Genomic DNA, 21,523 nt, shown 5'->3' with positions numbered 1-21,523 from the left:
CCTGGCTAATTTTTTTTCTATTTTTTTGTAGAGATGGAGTTTCATCATGTTGCCCAGGCTGCTCTTGAATTTCTGGGCTCAAGCAATCAGCCCGTCTTGGCCTCCCAAGGTGTTGGGACTGCAGGCATGAACCCCATCACCTGGCCAATTTATTGAGATTTTAATCTGTACTGATTGCACTGTTGCTTTCCACTCTTATACTCCCCTCATATTCAAGCAGATTGGCGTGCTCTTTGACACTATCCTTGCCTTGACAGTGTTTGTAGAACAAACAGAGCATCTTCAATGGCTCTCCCTACCTGTTATTAAATCCTAAACTCACTGAAAAGATATTAGTGCTTTCTAGATAGAAGGGCTGAACATGGTGGCAATTCTTTTGAGAACAGGGAGAGGAAGAGCAGAAGCCATAGTTTTCAAGAATATTGGGACCTGTGCCCAAATCTGGGGCAGTGCCCTGAAAGAACATGGTTGTATAAGAGCCTGAAAAGATTCCGTTTCAAGCTCTAGGATGTCTGGCCTTGGTAAGAATCCCTAGTCCTTGTTTGGAGCACAGAAGCCAAGGGAGAGTCTCAAATTTCGAAAGGCCATGTTGTAGGCCAAAGAAAGGAGGGAACATGAGAACACTTTTCTTCTAAAGGAATGGAGACAAAATAATGACTGAGAGTACATTTTCTTCGTGTCCAATTAAGGCTCAGAGTTCAATTTATTCTAAATCAAAAAATATATATAATCCTTCAGGTGCAACCAATTCTAATTATTATACTACAAAGAATTCATGCAGATATTGTTATAAAAAGGCTTGCTCATCTGCCTCTAGAATATTCTAGCAGTTTTTAATGATATATTTAAATATTTTTAAAACGTTCCATTGCCTCATCTGTAAAGAATTTGAACTAAGAGTGTTGAAGACTTCGTTCATTTCACATGGGAACAAACTAACTCTACACTAAAGGTAAATGCTGCCCAGAAGACCCTTGTTCTTGTAGGCAAATCCAGGCAACACTTTTTAAAGACCAAGAAAAGTTAACTTCTGTCTTAATGAGGTTTAATGAAACACATTTAGCCATCTCTTGGATACCTCCTTCACAATCGATTTTTTTAAAAACGCAAACAGCTCAGCTTATATAATTAATCTGAGTAATAAAACTTCAACTAGCATATAATATTCTCTTCTAAACTTTGTGAAGTGGAAGAAAACAGAAAAAGCAAGGTTACTGGATCACTGAAAGCAAGGACTAGTTATTCTATTTAATTGGGTCAAAATCAATTTTTATGCAATTCAATTATTTTGCAGCTGTTTTATGCAAGTCGAAACCACAGCCATCCTTGTATAATACTTTTCAAAAAACCATTAACTTGTTCCTTAAAATGCTTGTCAACAAAGCAAAAGAAAGGTTTGCTTTCTTTTATCATACAATTGGTATTCTACTCAATTTCTAACTGATAAGTTTAATGCCTCAGATGCAGAATAGTTCTTATAATAGGTATATTAGACAATAGGAATAACAGTATTTACATATGTGCTCTATGTATACTATTTGGCAACTTTTCTTATAAAAGCTGTAATTTTTCAATGAAACATTTTTATTCTAAACACTTGCTATGTGCCAGAAACTGCAATCACCTAGAACAAGAGTGCTGGTTCTGTAGCAGACTTGGAGGAGGAGGTGCAAGGGCACATTAAAGCCCTAGCTCAGTACGTGAGTCCCCCCTCAAGTACTGCAGATACGAGGCATAATAATTAGCCACCTTGGCACAGGGAAAGTACAAGGAAAAAGAAATGAAGGTAGAGATGAGAATCAGTTGGACAAGGGCAAAGTTTCATCCTGAGTTTCTTCTCAGCACCCCAGCCATACAGAAAGTGAAATTTATGGACAGCTACAGACCAATACACTGGAAGCATTAAGGATCAGGGTTCTACCACCCCAGAGACTGGTCATGCCACAGAAGTCATAAACTAGCCAAATGCCAATTGAAAATATAGCTGAATGTCTTCGCCAGTGCCTGGCCAGCTGTGCCTGCTGCTGTGTTTCTTCCTTCCCCACATGCCCCCCCCATTGCTTAGCCTCACCTCAAGGCCACTCTTGCATGCTCTCACCCCAATGGTTACCAGAAGAGGCAGGAAATAGATTTGTGAGTGGGAGAAGTTCAAATGAATGATGAAGACTTCAGAAGAAAATAAGTGATTGTTTTCATTTTTAAGAAACTAAACAAATATCAGGTTCCTTCCTCTGATCCCACAGCACTTCACATACAACAGAGTGTAGCAGTCCAAACCCTGGCACTACTGCTTACAAACTGTGTGACCAGGAAACCACAGTGGCTCAGGCCACTTGTCTTGGCAATTGAGGAGATGAGGCTGTGGGTTCGAGGCCAGCCTGGACAACTCAAGAACATCTCATTGATTTAAAAAAAAAAAAAGAAAGAAAGTATGTGACCAGGGCAAATTGTGTTGCTTCCCTGTGCTTCAGCTGGTTTCTCCTCTGGGAATGGGAATAAGGAGATTGCCCATTTTACAGCACTTGGCACATAGTTCACATCTACTGTAAATACCTAAATGAGCTAGCTGTTGTGGTTACCCCTCAAGGCCTCCCTAGTCCTCTTTCCATTCCATTGCCATTTTTTTCTTGTGTTTCTGTCTCCTTCCAAAGATTGTGAGCTCCTTGAGAGAGGGGCTGGATCTTACAGAGAGGCTAGATCTTACATATTGGCAATATTTGCCATAGAATAGAAGCTTGTAATTGTTCAATGTAAAATGATTCTCTTAAAAATATTCCCTCCTACTATTGATCCATATCTCCTTTATGAAAAACTATTGTTAAAAAAGGCTGTTTACACTCTCTGTCACTGTTTTGTCTCTTCCTAATTTTCTGACTTGCTAAATCCAATGAACAATTTTCCATATCAAACCCTATATGCTCAAAATCAAATTCCTGACCTTTCCTTCTGTTTCTGCTAACATCTTCCTTATCTCAGTATAGGCAATACAGTCCTTCTATTAGATCAAATCATTTGAAATTATTGCTATTTGACCAATTTGGCTACCAAAAATAGCAAAACTTCATATTATTTCACCTAATAACTGCTGAGGCCAACACTTGATTTTTTAACTCCTCTTTCCCTCATAAGTGATAATAACTCTTGTATGTTCCTCATAACCTCCAGGGCCACCAACCTAGTCAAATCTTGTCTTGTCTGTATCACTGATCAATTCTGCCCTGTCCTCCCCTTCTCCAAGAGCCCATTCTCAATACAACAGCCGAAGTACAATTTTTAAAACATAAATCTGATCATGCCACTCCACTGCCTAACAGGCTATAAAGCCTTATATGATTTGTCCACTATTATTATTCTCTCATCTCCTGCTTCTTTCCATTTTGCTTACTGTGTTCTAACTTATGGCCTCCTTGCTGATCCTTAAACACACCAAACACATTCCCACTTTAGAAGCTTTGCACTATTCTCAGATTAAAGACTCTTCCTCGATAACCACCCGGCCAGTCCCTTCACTACATTTAGATATCTGACCAGATGTCACCTTGTCAGGGTGCTCTTCCCTAACCACCAATATTAATTGGCATACACACACACACACACACACACACACACATGCCTTATGCTCTCTGTCTCCCTTACCTTCCTTTATTTTTCTCTGTGACACATATCTGCCATAACAATATGTTGCATTATATATTTACACTTTTGTTTGGTTATTTTCTGCTCAATCCAACAATATGTAAGCTTCATGAGAGGAAATACTTGTCTATTTTGTTCAGTATGGTCTCCTCAGAAGCAAGAAGATTACCTGCCACATAGCAGACTCTCAATAACTACTTCTTGATTTAAGTGAAATTAATATCATGAAAGAATATATAGCATAAACAACTTGAGAATAGCTGTTTTTAAATCTTGAAACAATTCACTGAAAACAGAATTTGCTAAGGCTGGAATTTGATCATTTATTGGTAAACATTACTTACGGTGGAAGAAATTTACATGCTAGTGCTTCAGGGTCACTACAGGTTTTAAAACAGGGAATAGCACAAGGTTCATATCTCCATTCACACATCTTCCTGTAAGGCACTGCTGTCTGGATTTCTGAGAAAAAATAAAGTTTAGGTTGTGTGCATATTTAATACATAGCTTGAAAAACTAACAATTTTTTTTTGAGACAGAGTCTTGCTCTGTCGCCCAGGTTGGCGTGCAGTGGTGCCATCCCAGCTCATCACAATCTCTACCTATCAGGGTCAAGTGATTCTCGTGCCTCGGCCTCCCAAGTAGCAGGAACTACAGGCACATGCCACCACACCTGGATAATTTTTTTATTTTTAATAGAGACAAGGTCTCGCATGTTGACCAGGCCAATCTCAAATTCCTGATCTCAGGTGATCCACCTGCCTTGGCCTCCCAAAGTGCTGGGATTATGGGTGTGAGTCACTGTGCCTGGCTGAAAACTAACAATTTCTTATATGAATCCTCCTAGGGTTTGACCCCTCTTTGACTACAATGCTACAGGAAAGAGACCTAAAGAAAAAAAAAACACTGTAATTGCATGGTGACCAAAGCATTTCATGCTCAGATTAAATATCTACATGTTCACCTATCTTCCAAAGATTTAAGAAAACAAAGGGGGCCAGGCATGGTGGCTCACACTTGTAATCCCAGTACTTTGGGAGTCCAAGGCGGGCAGATCACAAGATCAGGAGTTTGAGACCAGCCTGACCAATATAGTGAAACCCCATCTCTACTAAAAATACAAAAATTAGCTGGACATGGTGGTGGGTGCCTGTAGTCCCAGCCACTTGGGAGGTTACAAGACTACAATAGGCTCTGGGAGTTTCCTAGGTTTCCGAAGCTTACAAAGGTCAGCTTCTGATTTTCTGATGATGTCATGTGCTCTAAGCCTCAAATGGAGCTACTAGGTCTGGTTCTAAGAGTACATATTTCTAGAGCTGAGGGGAAATAGAGGTCTGTAAAGGTCAATTTTGGGTAAATTCAAGTAAGCAAATCATAAGCAACTCACACCCACTCTATGGAATGCTATATAGATGTGTCAGTGGTTCTTTTTCTCAACAGCACAGCACAGGAGGACAGGTCTACCCTTGGTTCTCCTTACTTTCTCTCTCCCATGTACACTTCTCAAAATACCTATTAAAAGTTGTGAGAATTATCCCGGTGTAAGGAGAAATCCAGGCTTTGTTGCCATTCCCAACAGGATGTCCTGAAAAGTGTGTGCTCAGTGATTCCAGTTGCACCTGAAGCATCAAATCCAGAGCAGAGTGCTTCAGGGTAACTCAGCTGCAGTGCAACATGGGGCGTGTGCAGACAAAATTCAGTTCACCCTGGGCTTTTCTGAGTCTTAGAGGACTGGCTCACCGTGAATCCTAGGCATCTGTTGATTCTTGCTGTCTATCTGTAAGTAAATAAAATTCCTTTGCCTGACTTGTTCTGTGGGTATCTCACCACACTGAACCTAGGAATGCAAATAGTAGAGATATTATAGCTTCTTTTGCTTTGTTCTAGGCTCACTGACAGAGTATGAACCCTCGCAGAATTCTGGGATTCTGGTTTGCACAAAGCCTCTTGCCAGACTTAGGAAACTTTGCACACAGAACTTTATACAATAGGTAAAATTCTGAAGCTCAATTTGAACTTTTAAAAATTCATTACTGGAAGGGTTTGCAGAAATTTATTCTCAACAGAAAAGACAAATTATTTGCTCTGTTGAACTGCTTTAAGAGGTTTCACTAGGCCGAAACAATTTCCTGGGGAGACTCAAGATAGATATGAAGCTCCTGGATTTTGAAAACAAAGGATGACTTTTAAACATTGCATAAAGAAGTAAAGATTGCCTCAGAAAACTCAAAACTATAGACCTCAGTCTCTCTAGAAGTAAGATTAGGTTTCTGCTGAACTAGATAATCTTCTAGAGGTCAATGGAAACAGACACACCCTATACTCAAAGGACAGAGATCAACATGTTGTCCTCATCACTAAGAATCAGATTAATCAAAAGTTGCCTTCTAGGAAAAAAAAAGTAGATATAGACATTAGACAACCATGCCACATGAGTAGGCTCTGATTCCAATGTCCGGACAGCACGTGTATTAACATTTGGGGTAATAATAAAAAATCAGGATTATTTAATAATAATAAAATAATAAAAATGTATTCCTAAATAATAAAAAAATTTATTCCTAAATAATAAAAAATTTAGAATTGTTCTAAGCAGTTTACCAACTTATTCAATACTCATAATAACTCTACAAAGTGGGTATTATTATTTTCCCAATTTTACAGATGAGTAAACTAGGGGGTATAGAGCTTGAGAAACTTACCTAAAGTCACACAACTCTATCTGCTTATACACAGTAAGAATGACTTTTAAATTAAAGACATAAATATTCTGCATAATATAAATTACCTATTTGTTCTCTTTTTTGGAGATCTCAGAAAACATACCTTCTATGCTGAAGCTACTTGAATGTTTAAATTCTTCAGAATCATCATATTTTGATGCTTTGACACTAGAATCTGTGAATATGATGAAAAAGCCTTTCTTGCTGTATAATTCAAATGCACTGTAACCAGGAATCCAGAGGCCCTGATGGTGAAAGAATGTTGCTCTCTGATGAAAGGCTGAATTCGCCTCCCACAGCTCCAAGCTAAGAGTGTCACTTTCATGGACATAGAGAAAGTAGTTTGGCCTTTCAGCAGATTCCAACGAAACAAGTGCCAACGCTGTAAAACATGGAGCAGTGTAGATTCTCAGGAGAAGAAAGATCATCAACATTGGCATCACAAAATGTACTTATAACGTAAACAAAAATAGTTCCACACAATTGCCAAACATAATTAGTGCAAATCACCAAGATTTCAGAAATAAATTAGGAGATGTCTGAAAGACGACAAAAAGTAATACTTTAAATTTAGTGAATAACAGTGACATCACTAAAAAAAAAAAAAATCAGTCTTTGATGGCTTCCGATTTTTAAATAATTTATTTTGTCCCTGGCGTAAAAAAGAAATGCCAATGAGGACTCCAGAATGTACAATTTCATACAAGGAACTGAATGATTAATTGGACATATATTTGGGTTTGCAAGCTTTAACATTTGCAAATGCACAAAATCTACAAGTGGCTAAACTGGATGACAGAAAAAAATAAAGAAACAGATCAATTTAGGGATATAACTGCATTTCAGTATCACTGGACTCTTTTAATAAGCAAATGTTCTCACAAGAGATTTCACTGCACCAAAAAAAGGACTATTTATTCAACATTATTGTCTATTTCCCAGAAGATGATCTATCAAATGGCTAATGAGCAATTGAGCTTTACAAAGCATTGAAGAAGTAGTACCATTTTTTGCTAGGTACTTTGAATATTTACCTTATATTGGTAAAATTTATGATATAAAAGTTTTTAAATTGAGATGATTTGAGATTGATTTTCTTAAATAAACATTATTTGGATTTTTTTCTATTAAAATCATTAGTTATTACTAATTGCAAAATGAAGAGTTCTCTCAAATTTAATATGATCTCAAAGATATTTATCATGTTGTAAAATTCAAGTTCCTCTGTTGAGCACCAAAAGATGAAAAGAATAATAAAATAAATTTTTATATGAGAAAAAACATAACCAACATAATTTAAAATTTGATGGTGAAAGGTGTTTTCAGAACTAAGAAAGTTCTTTTTACAGGAAAGAAATAATTTATTCTAACTGGAGAATTGTGAGAGTTCTCGGAAGAAGTGAAAGTTAAGTCTGATTGATTCAATTCAACAAATAAATTCCTAAGCTTATACCACATGCCATGCATGGTTCCAGGTACACGTATATAGACACAGGTAGCCTGAACATCACTGGATCAGAAGGGAAACTACCACCAATCAGAACAGGTGCCAGGTGGATACAACCAATACAGACCTGCAGGTGCAAACCAGTAAATGTAAGGCTGGGTTCAGTACACTGAGGACATGTCCAGGAACAAGAACAGACAAGACAGGTAAGAATAACAGACTGTCACAATGACTGTCTACACTCTGATTTATGCTCTTAATACATAACTTATTTGGTAACAATTCACAATTTATTTTTAGTTTTGGGGGCATTAAAATCTTTTAAATGTTAAGAATCTGTGGATGGTTTTCAAAAAATGTCAAATTAAGTTCCATGACTAATACTATGAAATTTTTAGATATATTTTATTTAACACCAAAAACTCAAACAATTGCAATTTTAACTAACATACATATGCCAATAAATAAAGAAATGATTTTGTATACAAAGGAGAAAGCTGGTTCATGTGCCAATGTTATATTTTATCTCACATCCTTTAGGGCACTTTAAAAAATAACATAAACATATTAGATTCTCAATTAACATTTACTGGGTGACTAAATTTTAAAATTTGAATGCAAAGCTAAATTTGTTTTCAGTTATACTTACATGATACCTTCTCTTTAAAAAGGCCTGGAGTGATCATAAAATAAAAAAATAAATTAGGATGAACACTGCTTCTTGGCAAAGAGAAAATGCTTCTGCTGGTCATATTGGCCCCTAGAACAAGGCCAGTCTGCCCATAGCTTGCCAGCATATATGGTCCTTCTCCAAGTCCTAGTTAAATACAAGTAAGAGAGCTATAAATTGACATAGATTTTTAAAATTTCAGTCTGTCATTTCAAAGAAATGTTTTAATAACAAAATACTTCAAAAAATTGAGCAATTAAAAATTTATCACTAATAAAATGACTAAACTCTTTAAAATAATAATTTATATATACAATGACATCTATTATATGTTTGTATTTAGGTTATATAAAATGTTCATATACATGTGATCAGTTGTTTCATAAAAGTTTAATCTTATTGCTCTCAGTGTATTTCACTTTCCCTCTCCTCTCAATTTTCTCAGCACACACTGAAGAAGAATTCAAAGAATATAAGGGCAAGATATTTCCTCTGAAGGACTTAAGACCAGGCCTGAATAGAGGGGAAAGGATAATTGGATTGGAGAAATGAGAAGTCTTCCAATTAGGAAAGGAGAAGGAGAACCAAAATTTTCATCATGAGAACCAGGAGAAGAACAGAAAGACTGAGAGGATACGTTATTTTCCAGTGTAGTCTCCTCACTGACCCATCATCTGGGACACATCACCACTGAGCGGCTGGGGACCCTTATAAACCATGAGGAAAAGTGCTTCACTAGGGGCTTTGGTACCTTGTATAGAGATAGAAACTTGAAACGGCTTTGCCCCCACATCAAGGTGGAGCTGAGCAGAAATGGCAGAGAATTCTTCTTAGCCTGGCTGCAGTAGACTCACCACTGCTGTCACAAATGTTATAAATGCACAGTGTTTCTCCATGAGCCAAAATACATGAGGAAAAAAGAAAATTATAGCAATAGTCTGTACCAGGTAATGGCTCATTTTCTAGCAGGGACAAGAGGAAAGTGATGGGGCCAATATTCAACATCCTTAAAGAAAAGAACTTTCAACCAGAATTTCATATCCAGTCAAACTAAGCTTCATAAGTGAAGGAGAAAGAAAATCCTTTATGGACAAGTAACTGCTGAGAGATTTCATCACCACCAGGCCTGCCTTACAAGAGCTCCTGAAAGAAGCACTAAACGAGAAAAGGAACAACCAGTACCAGCCACTCCAAAAATTACCAAATGGTAAAGACCATTGACACAATGAAAAAAATGCATCAACTAACAGGCAAAACACCCCGCTAGCATCAAAATGGCAGGATCAAATTCACACATAACAATATTAACCTTAAATATAAGTGGGCTAAATGCCCCAGTCAAAAGACACAGATGGGCAAATTGCATAAAAAGTCAAGATCCATCGATGGGCTGTATTCAGGAAACCCATCTTACAAGCAAGGACACACATAGGCTCAAAATAAAGGGATGGAGGAAGATCTATCAAGCACATGGAGAGCAAAAAAAAGCAGGAGTTGCAATCCTAGTCTCTGATAAAGTGGACTTTAAACCAACAAAGATCAAAAGAGACAAAGAAGCGCATTACATAATGGTAAAAGGATCAATGCATCAAGAAGAGCTAATGATCCTAAATATATACGCACCCAATACAGGAATACTGAGATACATAAAGCAAGTTCTTAATAACCTACAAAGAGATGTAGACTCCCACAATAATACTGGGAGACTTTAACACTCCACTGTCAATATTAGACAGATCAACGAGTCAGAAAATTAACAAGGACATCCAGGACTTGAACTCAGATCTGGACCAAGCAGACCTAACAGACATCTACAGAACTCTCCACCCCAAATCCACAGAATATACATTCTTCTCAGCACCACATTGCACCTACTCTAAAATTAACCACATAATTGGAAATAAACCACTCCTCAGTAAATGTAAAACAATGGAAATCATAACAAACAGTCTCTCAGACCACAGGGCAATCACATAGAACTCAGAATTAAGAAATTAACTCAGACCCGAACCCCACCCTGACCCTGACCACCCCAGCCTCCCTCTGACCCAGCCCCTTGGCTGAGTCACCTGACCCTTCTGCGCACAGGCTTCATCGCCTCGGACATGACCTCCCAGAACTGTATAGCTTCATGGAAACTGAACAGCTGGCTCCTGAATGTTGACTGAATAAACAATGAAATGAAGGCAGAAATAAAGACGGTCTTTGAAACTAACGAGACGAAAACATAAGTGCGAGAATCTCTGGAACACATTTAAAACAGTGTCTAGAGGGAAATGTATAGCTATAAATGCCCACATGAGAAATAAGGAAAGATTGAAAATCGACACCCTATCATCAAAATTGAAAGAGCTAGAGGAGCAAGATTAAAAAAACTCAAAAACTAGCAAAAGACAAGAAATAACTAAGATCAGAGCAGAAGTGAAGGAGATAAAGACACAAAAAACACCTTTAAAAAGATCAACAATATAGACCACTAGCCAGATTAATAAAAAAGAAAAGGGAAAATAATCAAATAGATGCAATAAAAAAACGATAAAGGGGATATCACCACTGATTCCACAGAAATGCAAACTATAACCAGAGATTACTACAAACAACTCTACGCACATAAACCAGTAAACCTGGAAGAAATGGATAAATTTCTGGACACTTGCACCCTCCTAAGCCTAAACCAAGAAGAAGTTGAAACCTTGAATAGACCAATTACAAGGGTTGAAGTTGAGGCAGCAATTAATAGCCTACCAACAAAAAAAAGTCCTGGTCCAGACAGGTTCACAGCTGAATTCTACCAGATGTATGAAGAGGAGCTGGTACCATTTCTTCTGAAATTATTCCAAACAATACAAAAGAGGGAATCTTTCTCAAATCATTTTATGAGACCAACACCATCCTGATACCAAAACCCAACAGAGATTCAACAAGAAAAGAAAACTTCAGGCCAATATCCATGATGAACATAGATGCAAAAATCTTCAATAAAATACTGGCAAATAAATTGCAACACCACATCATGATCCATCATGATCAAGTAGGCTTCATTCCAGGGATGCAAAGCTTCTTCAACATATGCAAGTTTTAAACGTTATCCACCACATAAAGAGAACCAAAGACAAAAACAACATGATTATCTCAATAGACGCAGAGAAGGCCTTCAACAAAATTCAACAGCCCTTTACTATGCTAAAAACTCTCAATAAACTAGGTTTTGAAGGAACATATCTCAAAACAATGAAAGCTATTTACGACAAATCTACAGTCAATATCATACTAAATGGGCAAAAACTGGAAGCATTCCCTTTGAAATCCAGCACTAGACAAGGATGCCCTCTCACACCACTCCTATTCAATATAGTACTGGAAGTTCTAGCCAGAGAAATTAGGCAAGAAAAAAAGAATAAAGGGTATTCAATTAGGAAAAGAGGAAGTCAAATTATCTCTATTTGCAAACAAGATAATTGCATATTTAGAAGACTCTATCATCTCAGCCCAAAATCTACTTAAACTGATAAGCAACTTCAGCAAAGTCTCAGGCTACAAAATCAATGTGCAGAAAACACAAGCATTTCTATACACAAATAACAGACTAACAGAGAGCCACATCATGAGCAAATTCCCATTCACAATTGCTACAAAGAGAATTAAATGCCTAGGAATACAACTAACAAAGGATGTCAAGGACCTCTTCAAGGAGAACTACAAACCACTGCTCAAGGAAATAAGAGAGGACACAAACAGATGGAGAAACATCCCATGCTCGTGGATAGGAAGAATCAATATTGTGAAGATGGCCATACTGCCCAAAGTAATTTATAGATTCAATACTATCCCCATCAAGCTACCAATGACCCTCTTCTCAGAACTGGAAAAAAACACTTTAAACTTCATATAGAACCAAAAGAGAGCCTGCATAGCTAAGGCAATCCTAAGCAAAAAGAACAAAGCTGGAGGCATCATGCTACCTGATTTCAAACTATTACTACAGGGTTGGTTTGTATAAAATAAATCATAACAGCATGGTATTGGTACCAAAACAGAGATATAGACCAATGGAACAGATCAAAGGCCTTGGAGGCAATGCCACACATCTACAACCATTTGATCTTTGACAAACCTGACAAAAACAAGCAATGGGGAAAGGATTCCCTATTTAATAAATGGTGTTGGGAAAACTGGCTAGCAATGTGCAGAAAGGAGAAACTGGACCCCTTCCTGACACCTTATAATAAAATTAACTCCAGATAGATTAAAGACTTAAACATAAGACCTAACACCATAAGAACCCTAGAGGAAAACCTAGGCAAAACCATTCAAGACATAGGAGTAGGCAAAGACTTCATGACTAAAACACCAAAAGCAATGGCAACAAAAGCCAAAATAGACAAATGGAACCTAATTAAACTCCAGAGCTTCTGTAGAGCAAAAGAAATAATCATTAGAATGAATGAGCAACCAACAGAATGGGAAAAAATTTTTGCAATCTACCCATCTGACAAAGGGCTAATAACCAGAATCTACAAAGAACTAAAACAGATTTATGAGAAAAAACAAGCAAACCTATCCAAAAGTGGGTGAAGGATAAGAACAGACGCTTTTCAAAAGAAGATGTATATGAGTCCAACAAACATATGAAAAAATGCTCATCATCACTGATTATTAGAGAAATGCAAATCAAAACTACATTGAGATACCACCTCATTCCAGTTAGAATGGTGATCATTAGAAAATCTGAAGACAACAGATGCTGGAGAAGATGTGGAGAAATGGGAAGACTTTTACACTGTTGGTGGGAGTTTAACTAGTTCAATCATTGTGGAAGACAGTGTGGTGATTCATCAAGGACCTAAAAATAGAAATTCCATTTGACCCAGCAATCTCATTACTGGGTATATACCCAAAGGATTATAAATCATTCTACTATAAAGACACATGCACAAGTATGTTCACAGCGGCACTGTTTACAATGGCAAAGACCTGGAACCAACCCAACCCATCAATGATAGACTGGACAAGGAAAATGTGGTACATATATACCATGGAATACTATGCAGCCATAAAAAATGATGAGTTTGTGCCCTTTGTAGGGACATGGATGAATCTGGAAACCATAATTCTCAGCAAACTGACCCAAGACCAAGAACCAAACACTGCATGTTCTCACTCATAGGCGGGTGTTGAACAATGAGAATACATGGACACAGGGAGTGAAGCATCACACACTGGGGTCTGTTGGGGGGTGCCAAGGGAGGGACAGTGGGAGGTGGCAAGGTCTGAGATGGATAACATAGGGAGACATGTCAGATGTAGGTGATGGGGGAATGGAGGCAGCAAACCACATTGCCATGTGTGTACCTATACAGCAATCCTGCATGATCTGCACATGTACCCCAGAACCTAAAGTACAATAAATAAAATAAATATATAAATAAGAAAGTGACACGTATCTCCAAAATGCAAATATGCTTCAAAGTATAAATATGTAGATTTGTACAAATATGGAAATAATATACAAATAATAAGATAAGTTAATTATGAGATACAATTCAAAATGAAAACGATGTGTATATAACTACAACTTGAGGGCTTGAAGCACCCCCATGAATATTCAACATAAGAATAAGAAAGAAGATGAACAGCAAAACAAAATCTCTCCCCTGCTGCACACGCCCCCTAATTCAGCAACCTGAAAAGACAATTGCCACCTGAGAAATCTGTTTGTACAAAAACCTAAAGCTCTTGAATTGACTCTCAGTTAATTCGCAGCTTGATTCTGGACTATTTCGCCAGCAACTGAGAGACAAAAGTCATTGATCTTACCATTAATTTTCTGCATGAAGAAGTGTAATTTCACCATCTACTGAAAGCAATCATTTCCTGCAGTGATTCTTTAAAAACAGAAATAAGCATATCCTATCTAATAAAATTACTCTGAACTTAAAAATCACATAACTATTTTTAATAGGAAATTGAAGTTCTCCCTCATCTACAGAAATAGCATTTCAAATGCAAGCTTTACGTTTTTAGTTAAAGTCATATAAATGAGTACAAAGATATTATATAGAATCATTGTACTAAGGATTATTGAAATAATCTCAACAATAACCTTTGAATTCTCCTAATACTTTTTAACATTCTTCCTACAGAATCACAATTATTTATTTATGTATGTGCTTTAAATATTGTAAGTATCTTAATAACATAGTGTCTGGCATGTAGCAAATAAAGAAAGGGAGCAATATGCCAGCTATAAATGCCCAAAAAGGACTAGGTAAATTTATAATAGCTATGAAATTATTTGGGATGAAACAAATTAAGAATAAGCATTTAAAATCATTTTTTTATTATTACCTTCCACAATCATCAAAATTTTATATTCTCCTTCAATCGTCTATCACTCTTGTGTTGCTTTTACAAATTCCGACTTCCCTTGGCACATTGATGCCTTTCCCTATTACTTTGGTCATAGGAAATTTATTTTCCTGCCCCTCTACTGAGCCTATTAGAGTCTCATGAAGGCCAAATGCCCCATGTTCACTCTCTGATATTATCAATACAGCATTACAAATGAAACTAAAAGAACAGGTTTGAAGGATTCTGTAGCACATTAGAAGAATGAACCATCACTAGAAGTGCAGCAGACTTGTTAACAAAGAGCAAAATGTAGCAAGAGGTAGAGAGATTCAATATGTATAGAAAATTCTGCTTCTAGGTCCACAAGTCTGCAGAATAAATGCCAGAAAGTACAAAGGCACAGATGGAGATTGTCATAGCAGAACTGGGTGAATCAGGAATTTTTTTAGTGAGGAAGTTATTGGAGCATTTTCTCAGATTGTTGTCTGTGTACTATGTAGAACCTGTGATAACAATGTGTGGGGATCATCCCTACACTAGGACGTATTAACCATACAGTGGGCCACGTAGCATGGAAGTCATGCTCACTGGCCCTGAAGTCAAACTGTTTACAAATCCCAGTTTGCCACATTTTGGCTAAGTGAATTTGGCAAAGCTATTTAATCTCTTCCCTCTGCTTCAGTTTCTTCTGTAAAGTGTTGATAATAGTAAAATGCTGACAATAAAATAAAACAACATATTTTGATGTTTAAATTATATAATATAGAGAAAACAGTTAACACAAGAAAAGCTACTGTTATTATTATTAGACAATAAATTGCATTTTAATTATGGAATCCAATAATGTGGAGTGTGTGTACGTGTATGTATGTGTATGCATGCATGTGTGTGGCAGTCTCTTTAAAATCTTGAACAGTAAATACTATTACTTTGATTTTCCTTAACTACCACAGATATTTTTAAATGTTGAATTTGTCTCCTCTATCAAACATCCATAAATAAAACAAATATAACTAAAATAAAAAATTCTCATTTTCTTTTTAATTCATTATCTCTATTTCTCTAAACTTATCTAGCTGTCAAGTTTCTTCCTAGTCTAATAAGCCACCTGAAGTGCCTCAGAGTGGTTGCTTGGCCCAGATTTCCTGTAACTATTATTCTAACTGATACATCCATCATGGGTCCAGGGTTTGCCCAGTTACTGACTAAATGGATACTTCCCTAGATCACCTTACTTGTCTGAATTAGGTTTTGGTGCCTGTGCCTTCTTCATTAAATAGATTTGAGAAAAAGACTCCAATTCTGCCAAATTCAAGCATTTTCCTTAAGAATGTAATTCTCTATCTTTTCTTACATCCGTGCCTTAGTTTTAGACAGCAGCACCTCTCAGATTTCTTATTGCAAATCTGGATGTTTGCTGAGACCAGGAGATCTTCATTATTATTTTATCAGTAAGTTCTCATTCTGGTAAAATGTAAAGAATGATTATTGCCTATAATGATGTCAAAATAAAACCCTTATGTTATTTCTTACATAATTACAGTTATACTTTGTTTCTTTTATTTCCACAACATAAGAAAAATGTGACTGTAGTCACCATGCTGTGCAATAGATAAGAGAATGTATTCCTCCCACCTAGTTGAAACTTTTTGTCCTTTGACCAACATCTGGCCTTTCCCTGTCCTCTTTCCCACTACCAGCCTCCAGTAACACCATTCTACACTCTATTTCTAAAAATTCAAAGTTTTTGGATTTTGCAAATAAGTGAAATCACATCATATTTGTCTCACTGTGCCTGACTTATTTCACTTAGCACAGTGTTCTCAAGGTTCATCCATGTTGTTGCAAATGATAGAATTTCTTGATTTTTAAAGAATCAATAGCTAAAAGAAAGAAATTTAAATGTTCTCACCACAAAGAAATGGTAAATATTTGAGGTGATCGATATGCTAATTTGTCTGATTTGATCATTCCACAATGTGTACATGTATCAAAACACTACATTGTACCCCATAAATATATACAATTATATGTGTCAATTTAAAGATAAAATAAAAGTTTTAAAAACATTTGAACAATGTTTACATTTATTAAGTAATGGTAAAGGTATGCTTTTGTTATAGGCCTTTCATTCTTTTGATCTAAAAAATTGACTAACCTCACCCATCCATTTGTTCATGTCATTCCAAAACTGTACTGAGGGCTCTAAAATGCTGAGAGCTTAAGTTACACACTATTTTAGTTTTTGGGAAATAAATCTTAGCACAAATACTTAGAAATTTTTTTAAATTTTAAAAATGAAAAGCTTTTATGGAGTTATATACCAAGTTATAAACAATTTATAGTTTGTTCACAGCACAAGTTGTTTAAAAACTTTTAATCTGAAAATACACCCAATAGAATACTATAGTGATATTTTTAATTTGAATGTCACATACCTTCATTGTAGTATTCACAATCAAGTGCTAAAAGAAAAAAATAAATATTAAACTACATAAGAAGCCAATCACTTATCTGAATGTAGGCTAGATATAGCCACATATTTTTCAATAACTATGTGAAAGAATATAGAAGGGTATTACTTAGGAACTTTTTCTGAGAAAAAGAGATCTTTAAGTGACGTAGTATAATGAATTAAATTTCATATAATTGTTTTAAAGTAGGAAAATGTATCTACCAATTAAAAAAAATCAACTAAAAGTGTTTAAATTGTAAGTCTGTTCAGATGTTTTACCACCTACACAACTAAATTAAAAGTTTAGTCAAATCTTGAGGCAAATTCAAGGTCATTTTTTAAAAACATGTTTCTTATCATCAGAACAATGAAACTTCATAGGCATAAAAGAACTAAAGTCATAAACAATTTCTCTAAGGATGGTGTATAATTTATATTTCAAATGGTATAATGATAGTAATCAAACACAGAACAAAATATTATAATTTCATTTTATAAGTCCTTTCGATATTCTATAATTTATTATTGTCAAAGGAATATAAAATTTAGTCGTTTTGACTTGATTCTATTTCCATGAGTTTTCTGGCAATTATTTCTAAGATAAATCAACAATTAATATGTATTTCTGTATCAGATCTTTACATAATGATGGTCTAAGTAGGATACTCACAACAAACAGTAGATGATCTCCAATGAACTGATATCCCTTCCTGACAACACTTGTATGCATAGGCAGCTATACTAGTGCACAGACACTCACAGTCCCCACCAAGATTACAGTTACATGTATCTTCATGACAATTTTTGGCAAAAGAAGTAACATCAATCTGAAAAAGAAGGTGAAAGATTACTTAATTTCAATAGATACTGATTAAGATTTAAAGTCAGCCCTCTAAAAGAAAACTATGCATTTTCAAAATTTGATATTATCAGCTTAACACTGCCACCTAGAGAATTCTCTTTATTTCAAACCTTTTTATTGCCCAAAGGAGAAAGAAATGTATTAGGAAAATGTCACATCAAAGAACTAGCAAAGGAAATAATAAGATTAATAAATACATGTAACTTCAACATCTGCAACATAACAGATTACTTTTTAGAAGCTTCTTTCATTACTGGTATATTCACATGGCATTAAAAGAAGGGCATCTTCTGCTTCCAATTATAATTTTATGTAATTTTCTATCTTCCTTCCTTCTTTCCTTTCTTTTTTGTCCCTATTCTAATTGCTATTAATAGTAATAGCAGTCTTTTAAAAATACCTTATCCTATTTACTTAATCTATTTATTTTATTTGCATTACAGTTAAGCAGCTGACAAATTTTAATATATTGACAATGTGTTAAAAAAAAAAAAGGAACCAAGGGACCAGGTGCTGTGGCTCATGCCTGTAATCTTTGCACTTTGGGAGGATGAGGCAGGTGGATCACTTGAGGTCAGGCATTTGAGACAAGCCTGGTCAACATGGTGAAACCCCATCTTTACTAAAAATATAAAAATTAGCTGAGTATGGCGGCACATGCCTGTAGTCCCAGCTGTGGGACACTGAGGCAGAATTGCTTGACCGTGAAAGGTGGAGGTTGTAGTGAGCCGACATCAAGTCACTGCCTAGACTATCTCAAAAAAAAAAAAAAAGAAGAAGAGAAAAGAAAAGAAGAAGCAGGATTTTGTGCCACTGAGCTGTATTTTATTTTGTAGGTCAGTTCATGGGTTAACTTTTCTTTTCAAGTGGAAAAGAACCAGCAGGCTCTGTGGTTCAGGACTTGACACAATATTACTTGTCAAGCAACTGTGGTCCTTGGAAATTCTGAAAAGTCTCAAAAGTAACCCTTTTTTAGACAAGACTTTAGTTTACCTACATGCCTCTAATATTGCAGTCTTCAAACTTTTCTGTCTCAGAATCCCTTTACACTCTAAAAAAATCACTGAGATCCCCAAAGAGGTTTTATTTGTGGGATTATATCTACCAATATTTACTCTATTAGACATTTAAAATGAGACATTTAAAAAATAACAATAAACTCATTGCATGTTACCATGAATAACATGATTTTAGTGTTATTATCCCAAAAAAACAGTGAGAAGAGTGCCCTGTTTTGCATTTTTTGCAAATCTCTTTAATGTGTGGCTTACAGCTGGCACACAGCTGAATTCTCATATCTGCTTCTTCATCTGGTCTATCATCATGTTTTTGTCTTGTTCGGATCTGGGTTGAAGTAGATGAAGAAAATTCAGTTCCACACATATATTTAGTTGGAAAGGAAGGAGTACTTTAATATCTTTTTCAGGTAATTGTGATATTCTTTGATATTATATCAAAACTCAAAAAGTATTGTTTTCTTAAAAGTTCACTACAATGTGAAGTCTAAAACCATATTAATAAATTGTTTATTTGAATGGACCTTTTACTTCTGCATGATTTTGTAACATCATGCATTAGTTATGTGAAAAATTTATGAACCTATGCAGATCTTTGAAATGTTGACATATTTAATTATATACAATAGCTACAAGTCACATTTGTTATTATCATAATCTAGATCATCAAAAAACTCCTTAAGTATAAAAAAACCTCATAAGGTCGCAGGAATGGATCTAACTTTTACAAAACTCTAATTTTTATTTGAAAGTAAATTTTATCAAAGACAACAGAGACCACCAGGTGTCTCCTTAAAGCCACAGGCTCATTTCACTCATTTTAAGAAAATAGCAGCCTGGCGCAGTGGCTCACCACTGTAATCCCAAGATTTTGGGAGGCCAAAGTGGGCGGATTATCTGAGGTCAGGAGTTCCAGACCAGTCTGGTCAACATGGGAAGACACACCCTCTACTAAAAATACAAAAATTAGCTGAACATAGTGGCTAATTTTTGTATTTTTAGTAGAGGCTGAGTTTTACCATGATCATGTAATCCCAGCTACTTGGGAGGCTGAGGCAGGAAAACTGCTTGAACCTGGGAGGCAGAGGTTGTAATGAGCTGAGCTGAGATCATGCCACTGCACTCCAGCCTGGATGACAGAGCAAGACAAAAAAAAAAGGAAAAGTAAGACGGAAAGAAGGAAGGAAGGAAGGAAGGAAGGAAAGAAGGAAGGAAGGAAGGAAGGAAGGAAGGAAGGAAGGAAGGAAGGAAGGAAGGAAGGAAGGAAGGAAGGAGAGGGAGGGAAGGGGGGAGGAAGGGAAGGGGAGGGGAGGGGAGGGGAGGGGAGGGAAGGGGAGGGGAGGGGAGGATCGGGGAGGGGAGGGGAGGGGAGGGGAGGGGAGGGGAGGAAGGAAAAATATCTGTCAGGTACCCCTGTCTGAATGTCTGAACAACAATATGTCATTTTATTCTTTGAAATAAAATGGTATTCCAAGAAAAACAACCACCTTAGCTCACAACGCAAACAATCACACAAGTGATTTCCCTCAAGACCTAGCTTTGTATGTAGCAGAAATGTTACTTGATTTTTACCAATACAGTGAAATATTGTTTAAACTTCTATTGGGACCTAAAATAATCATGCTAGGAAGGAGTTTTAAAAGTGAAATTTCTATGTAAGTTACATTCCATCTTAGGATGCGCTTCTAAAACCATTTCAAATGTTCTACAAGCAATACTTTTATACTCTTAATCATAAAACATTTATACTCTTATCATAAAATGATATATGTAAATAATGTTCCATAAACTAGAACAAATTATTACAAATATGTACAAAGGTACACTGTTAAATGAGATGCAGTGAGGGAGAAAGTAAATCAACTAAATGCACGACTTCTACAGAAAACAAACCAACACTTAGGTCCCCCTGACAATAGTTAGGTGGTAGATGTAAAAAGTATTTACCACATTGCGACAAGAAGCAAAAACATCGCTGTACAAAATGGAGCATTCTTTCTTGGCATAAGGAAATTTGTTTTGATGTGCCTCACAGGGTTTAATTGTTTCATCTGAATTTTCACACTGTTGAAAAAATTTGAGAGAGAAAAGAAGTTTTTAAAGGGATAATTTCTCAAGCGGAGTAACCTACCCAACTCCACTCATTACAACTGTGCCTAATATATTCTCGTCCTTTTAGAAAGGATTTGTGTAAAGCACCTGCTCACATTCAATTCAATGTTAATTGCATATATTATTTTTGAAAGCAACAGAATAATAAAGTCATAACAATATTAGAGATGGAGTGGTGATAAATGATTTTTAAATTCTCTTAAACACAACATTTGCATGCCTTAAAATTACATGAGCATGACCTCTTTCTT

At 36.1% G+C, this 21,523-nt stretch overlaps 1 protein-coding gene across 5 annotated transcripts in view; it reads right to left on the bottom strand.

Annotated features, from left to right (window-relative positions):
* Nucleotides 1-21,523, bottom strand: part of OTOGL (otogelin like) — a 207,807-nt gene that overhangs the window by 49,949 nt on the left and 136,335 nt on the right. For all 5 annotated transcript variants that reach the window (XM_035257116.3, XM_078336974.1, XM_078336976.1 and 2 more), the window contains 6 exons: nt 21,108-21,224; nt 17,953-18,109; nt 17,266-17,292; nt 8,456-8,623; nt 6,463-6,741; nt 3,981-4,098 (listed from right to left, as the gene is read on the bottom strand). In XM_035257116.3, the coding sequence (XP_035113007.2) occupies nt 3,981-4,098; nt 6,463-6,741; nt 8,456-8,623; nt 17,266-17,292; nt 17,953-18,109; nt 21,108-21,224 (866 nt within the window). The remainder of the gene's footprint in view (nt 1-3,980; nt 4,099-6,462; nt 6,742-8,455; nt 8,624-17,265; nt 17,293-17,952; nt 18,110-21,107; nt 21,225-21,523) is intronic.

This window comes from Callithrix jacchus, chromosome 9 (assembly GCF_049354715.1).
Source record: "Callithrix jacchus isolate 240 chromosome 9, calJac240_pri, whole genome shotgun sequence".
Taxonomy (NCBI): Eukaryota; Metazoa; Chordata; class Mammalia; order Primates; family Cebidae; genus Callithrix; species Callithrix jacchus.
The sequence above is the reverse complement of the archived record's forward strand: the minus strand, read 5'-3'. Positions and strand labels throughout refer to the sequence as shown.